Raw genomic sequence first — 6281 nt, 5'->3', positions numbered from 1 at the left:
TAGGTGACTTCCATGTCCTGGCTCATTTTAAATAATGCTGTACTGAACAGCATTTGATGTAGTCCTGCTTTTTTTCTTTTTTCTTTTGTTGCCTTTACTTTTGGTGTCAGATCCAAAAACTCATCACCAAGACTAACGTCAAGAAGTTTACTGACTATGTTTTTCTTCTAGGAGTTTTATCATTTCCTATTAAGTCTTTATTCCATTTTGAGTTAATCTTTTTGTATGCTGTCATATAGTGGTCCAGTTTTATTCATTTGTATGTGGTTGCGCAGTTTTCCCCATACCATTTATTGAAGAGACTGTCCTTTTCCCATTGTATAGTCTTGGCTCCTTTGCTTTAAATTAATTAAACATATATGTGTGGGTTGATTTCTGGGCTCTTGATTCTGTTCCATTGATCTATGTGTTTGTTTTTATGTCAGTACTCTACTGTTTTGATTGCTATAGCTTTGTAATATAATTTAAAATCAGTAAGCGTGATGTCTCTAGCTTTGTTCTTTCTCAAGATTGCTTTGGCTATGTGGCGTCTTTTGTGGTTCCATACCGACTTTAGAAATGTTTGTTCCATTTCTGTGAAAAATAACATTGGAATTTTGATAGGGATCACATTGAATCTGTAAATTGCTTTAAGTAGCATGGAAATTTTCAAAATACTAATTTTTTCAATCTGTGAGCACAGGATAGCTTTCCTCTTATTTGTGTCTTCTTCGATTTCTTTTATCGGTATCTCATAGTAGTCAGTGTAAAAGTCTTTCACCTGCTTGGTTAAATTGTTTCCTAGGTATTTTATTCTTTTTAATGCAATTGTAATTGGGGTTGTTTTCTTAATTTATCTTTCTGATAGTTTATTATTAGTGTATATGCAACATATTTTTGTATACTGACTTTGTATCCTGCAGCTTCACTGATTTGTTTATTAGTTCTAATGGTTTTTAGATGGAGTCTTTAGGGCTTTCTATATTTTATATTATGTCATCTACAAATAGTGACAGTTTTCCTTTTCCTTTCTGATTTAAGTGCCTTTTGTTTATTTTTTTGTTTGCTTGTTTGTTTGTTTGTTTTTTCCTTGCCTAATTGCTCTGGCTAGGAATTCTAATGTTGAATAAAAGTGGCAGGAGTGGGCATCCTTGTCTGTTCCCAATCTCAGAGGAAAAGCTTTGAGCTTTTCACCACTGAGTATGATGTTAGCTGTGGGCTTATCATATATGGCCTTTATTATGTTGAGCAATGTTCCTTTTATACCCCTTTGTTGAGAATTTTATCATGAATGTATGATGAATTTTGTCAAATGCTTTTTCTGCACCTATTGAGATGACTGTATGTGTTTCATCCTTCATTTTGCTAATGCTGGTATATCACATTGATTGATTTGTGGATGTTAAACTATCCTTGCATCCCTGGAATAAATCCCACTTTATTATGGTGTATGACCCTTTTAATGTATTGTTGAATTTTGCTAATATTTTTGAGAATTTTTGCATCTATGTTCATCTAACTCTTAATTTTAAAAGAATCATCTGTTATCTCTTTCATGTCTCCTTCTTTCATTTCTCTATTTGTGAAATTTATGTTTCTTTTTCAGCATTGTCTTTACTTTTTTCCTTCTTATTGAATTTATTGGGGTGACACTAGTTAACACAATTATACAGGTTTCAGGTGCATAATTCTGTAACGCATCCTCTGTACACTGTATTGTGTGTTCACCACCCCAAGTCAAGTCTCCGTCCATCACCATTTATCACCTCTATACCCTCATCCACCTCCCCCCACCTGCTTCCCTGCAGCAGTCACCACACTGTTGTTCCTGTCCATGAGTTTTTTCTCTTTTTTCCCCATTTTTTGCTCTATCCTTCCATCCCTCCCACCATTGTCCCACCACCAACTGCTGTCAGCCTGCTTTCTATGAGTTTGTCCCTCTTTTGCTTGTTAGTTCAAAATGTTTGCTGATTCTTGACTGTACTCATCTTAGTTCCCAAGGCCTCTGCTGGCCTGGCTGCCAGGGCTGTTTCTGTTTATGCTGGTTGCCCCTGAGGTTGTGGACAGGGGCATGAGGTCCTGCTAGTCTTCTGGGCCTCAGGGCTCCCATATTTCCCGACTATCAGCAGCTACTCAGGGCTTCCCCCACCCCCTTAGGCTGCCTAAGTGCTCTAGCCTTGGGTAAAAGCTGCTGCCTTCTCTCTGCTCCTAGAGGTGAGAGGGAGGCCAACTTGGCCAACCTGCCCAACTCATCCAGTAGAATTCCCCCAAAAGACAACCTCCTTGGCATAACCAAGGACCCTTCTGCTCCCTGTGTGACTGCTAAGTGTGGTGCATGCCAGTCACCCTCCCACTTTGTACAGAACCTTCTCCTATGTGTGCTTTGGGCCGTGGTCTCCTCGAGCCATCTGGTCCCCCTCTGCTTTCTGTCTTTCAGTATTTCTCCACCTTTCTGGGCCATTGAACACATTCTTTCTTGCCTTCCAGTGCTATTATGGGTGTGTGTTTTGTCTTTCTAAATCCTTCTGTTGTTTCTGGAGATTTTTGGTGGAATGGAGGGGTCAACAAACTAGAGTATAAGGACCTGTGAGTTAGTTATTAAGAGCACTAGGGGCCCGATGCATGAAAATCTGTGCAAGAGTGGGCCTTCTTTTCCCCGGCTCCTGGGACCTGCTTCCCTCCGGCACCTGGGACCGGGCTTCCCTCCTCCGGCTGCCAGCAGGCCTGGGACCCGGGGTTCGCTCTGGCCCAGCTTCATCTGGAAGATCGTCCGGAATGACGTCTGGAAGGACTTCCAGTCTAATTAGCATACTACCCTTTTATTATTATAGATAGTTCTGGAGTCAAATACACATGAATTTGACTCTCAGCTCTTCCTCTTACTAGCTGTGTGCCTTGCAATTTTCTTACTCTCTCTGAGCCTTTCTTTTCTTGTGGGATCATTATTATCGTGACACTTCAATGAGCTCAGGCACCCAAGCCCTCAGCAGAGCCTCTAGCAGAGGGAACACTCAGTGTTTAATCTTTTGGTTAGTTTATCATTGTTTTTATTCTTGTTTCTTATTAAGCTGAGCCTGGTTAGTTGAGGTCCATCCATGTACTTGGACTCGCCTCTCTGGCCTCACCAAGACAAGTAGGCTGATGCCTCCTCCTCTCTTCCTACAGCCCAGCTCCATCGGGCTGGAAGGGGCTGAGGGCCATCGGCGTCACCACAAATGGCATCAACCTCGCCCGCCTGCTGCTCAGCTCCAGAAAGCTTGTCTCAGTGCCATCAACATCAGCCTGGGATACGCTGGGTCCCAGCCAAAGTTTGAGTTCATCGTCCGCAGGGAAAGGGTGACCCGTGCAGCTCCCAATGGAGGTGCCCTCCGAGGCCCCGGAGCTGGGGCTGGGGCCAGAGGCCTGGGCTCTCACTCTTGGTGTCTTGGCTAAGGATAAGCCTGGGCTTCACCCCTCACCCTCTCCAAATGCCCCTCGTCTTTGCAGCCACAGCCCTGAAGGCTTTGGGGGTCAGATGCTAAGAGCTATGGTGACCAACCTCCCTGTACTCTGTCCCCAGTTTGCTCATGACTAAGAGGGTTTCAAGAACTCAGGACTTTCATTTTGAAACCAAGATAGCCCCTGGCAATCTGGGCTGAATTGGTTGCCCTGTGATGAGTTCTGCAGAAATGTGGGGCCGCCCAGGGTGGAAGCAGCAGCCCTGAGGTGCCAGGGTCAGGGCCAGCACTGCCAGGTGGGGGTCCCCCAGCAGCCCCCAAGGGTGCTCCCTGTGCCCATCCTGGATGTAAGCCTCTCCCTTCACCCCTGCAGCAGGGACTCCCACAGCCTCCTCCCACTGGGCTTCATCGGGGAGGGCAGGGCGAGAGGGAGACCTGCCAGAGTCCCCTGTGGTCTCGGGCCGTGGGCTTCACATTGGGACAGAGGCTCCGGCCTCTCCCTGTGCCTCCCTGCTTACAGCCCTCCATGTGCTGAAGTGCTCGTGAGGCCTCGCCCTCCGTGAAGCCTGCTCCGGGCACTGGGAGGGGACAGACACACAGGACATTGTCCTGCAGGACAGGCTACTGAAGAGGTGTGAGGCCACTAGGTTTGTGGTGTCCATTGAAGTGACAGCGGGGGAGAGAGCTGCTGCACATTCCTCCTCTTGTCCTCCTTCACCGGGCCCGTCCAGAAAGGCTGCAGGGACAGCGTGAAGGCCATTCCCAGGCCACCCTCCCTCAGCTGACATCCTGGCTGGGAATCCCCTGTGATCTGCAGACTCTGCGGGCTGTGGGAGGGTGAGACCGGCGGGCAGTGGGTGCAGGAGTGAGCTGAGGGGGCTGAGGGGAGTGAGGGGAGGACAGGCCAGCCTGGGTAAGCACAGAGACAGGTGAGAACCACATGCATGGGAATCGCGCACCAGCCCTGACACAGCTGCGCACAGTAGGCGCTAGTGAGAACATGTAGATTGTATGAACAGACAGGCTGTTGGGGAGAAAGCCTGGATACGGGGCCAGGAGCCTGTGTTCTGAGTTGTGGTGTGCAGCAGCCAGCAGGGCCCTGCTTCTCTGGGCCTCGGTTCCCTCTCAGGACTGAGCAGGCCCCCCAGGTCTGCGTTGCACACTACAGCCCAGGGGTCAGACCCAGCCCCTGCCTGCTTTTAACAGCCTGTGAACCAAGAATGGGCTTACAGGTAACATTTGCAATCAATTTAATGATAGGGAGCATTGACTATGAACCCCAACCAAGCAAAATATTATCCTTGTGAAAATAATTAGTTTCTTCCATTCCATACGTGGACCTGTATTACCAAAAACTATTCTCAATTATTATCAGATTCTGAATTGCGTCAATGAAGTCTTTATGGCCTTCACCTACATAATATCCTCAATTTTGCCTCTTGGCCTGCAAAACCTAGAATATTTACGATCTGGCCCTTTACAGAAAACGCTCGTTGGCCAGGCCTCAGTGGTCTCAGAGATGCCTTACTTCCCAGGGCTGTGAGGGAGGGGCCCAGGGAGAGGGAGGAGTTCCTGACTGTTTCTCTTCCTCCCACAGGCTTCCACAAGGTCATGGAGGGCATCCACAAGGCCATCGAGCTGGGCTACAGCCCCGTGAAGGTGAGGGCGGGCCACTGCTTCTGTCCCTCCACCTGGCTTGGTCTTTCCCTGTCAGCTCCTGGCCACCACTTCCCTACCCACTGCATCCAGCCCTGCCCCTCACAATGCAAGGGAGGGCAGAACTGTGACCCCCATGGATTCCCCAAACCCAAGGAGAGCTGTGGGGTGAAGGGCAAGGACCGGGACCTCCACTGGAGCGCCGAGGCAGTTCCCAGATCCCCAAAGGTCACCCCTGCAAAACAGCCCCGAGGGGCAGCGCTCATGGTCCCTTCATCCCGGGCAGGTGAACTGCGTGGTGATGCGCGGCCTGAACGAGGACGAGCTCCTGGACTTTGTGGCCTTGACCGAGGGCCTCCCCTTGGACGTGCGCTTCATAGAGTACATGCCCTTTGACGGTCAGTGATGTGGGTGCGGAGGGATGAGGAGGCTGGGCTTATGGGCAGAGCATGGAGCCCTCGTGAAGGGTGTGTGGGGCAGCAAGGTCTGGCTCACACTGTGGGTGCTGCTGACCTCCGACCCTGCTGTGTGTGTAGAAACTTCTCCAGAGATGGTGGGGAGGGGCCCGGCAGGGCTAGGCTAGGGGTGCGTGGGCATCAGAGGCCTCCTGACTCCGGGCTGTGCGGGAGGGTAGGCTCCTGCCCTGCTGGACTCGGGAGCCTCCAACCCCCATACAGGTAACAAGTGGAACGTCAAGAAGATGGTCAGCTACAAGGAGATGCTGGACACCCTCCGGCAGCAGTGGCCGGAGCTGGAGAAGCTGCCCGAGGAGGAATCCAGCACAGCCAAGGTGGGGGCAGCCTGGGGCTGGGAGGGGGAAGTTCAGGAAAGCTGGCAGGGGCCGCGGGCGGTCAGAGAGCAGCGATGTAGGGCAGTGCCAGTTAGCAGGACGCCCTTCAGTGCCAGCACAGCAGCCTCCCTTCTCCCAGATCAAGAGGATAAAGAAGCGGCGGGCGTGGGACAGGGGTAAAGTGACTTGACATAGGACACACACCAGTACGTGCGGGAGGGGTGCTCGGTCTGCTCCCCTACGGGCCTGCTCTGGCCGCGGTGCTCCGGTCCCCGTATGCTTAGCGGGTCTGCTCGGCAGGTCAGGCACAGGCAGAGCTCGTCCCCACTCATGTACCTGAGTCTGCTGTGGTCTGAGGGCCCTGGGTGCTCCCTTCCGAAGGCTTCCCTGAGGCCGTGGAGTGAGGGCTCAGGTCGGCA

General features: G+C 50.4%; 2 protein-coding genes across 2 annotated transcripts in view; one reads left to right on the top strand and one right to left on the bottom strand.

The window, feature by feature from the left end:
* MOCS1 (molybdenum cofactor synthesis 1) overlaps positions 1–6131 on the top strand; it is a 32412-nt gene extending 26281 nt beyond the window's left edge. The window contains 5 exon segments of the mRNA XM_014445603.2: positions 3167–3218; positions 3221–3309; positions 5010–5075; positions 5359–5470; positions 5750–6131. Of these exon segments, the coding sequence (XP_014301089.1) occupies positions 3167–3218; positions 3221–3309; positions 5010–5075; positions 5359–5470; positions 5750–6042 (612 nt within the window). The 3' untranslated portion in view covers positions 6043–6131.
* A 59-nt stretch (positions 6132–6190) lies between these two features.
* The window catches only part of LOC102437343 (disheveled-associated activator of morphogenesis 2), an 80835-nt gene continuing 80744 nt past the window's right edge, over positions 6191–6281 (bottom strand). Inside the window, exon 13 of the mRNA XM_014445601.2 lies at positions 6191–6249. Within this exon, the coding sequence (XP_014301087.1) occupies positions 6191–6249 (59 nt within the window). The remainder of the gene's footprint in view (positions 6250–6281) is intronic.

Source organism: Myotis lucifugus, unplaced genomic scaffold, assembly GCF_000147115.1.
Source record: "Myotis lucifugus unplaced genomic scaffold, Myoluc2.0 scaffold_466, whole genome shotgun sequence".
Taxonomy (NCBI): domain Eukaryota; kingdom Metazoa; phylum Chordata; class Mammalia; order Chiroptera; family Vespertilionidae; genus Myotis; species Myotis lucifugus.
This window is presented reverse-complemented; position numbering and strand designations above follow the sequence as displayed.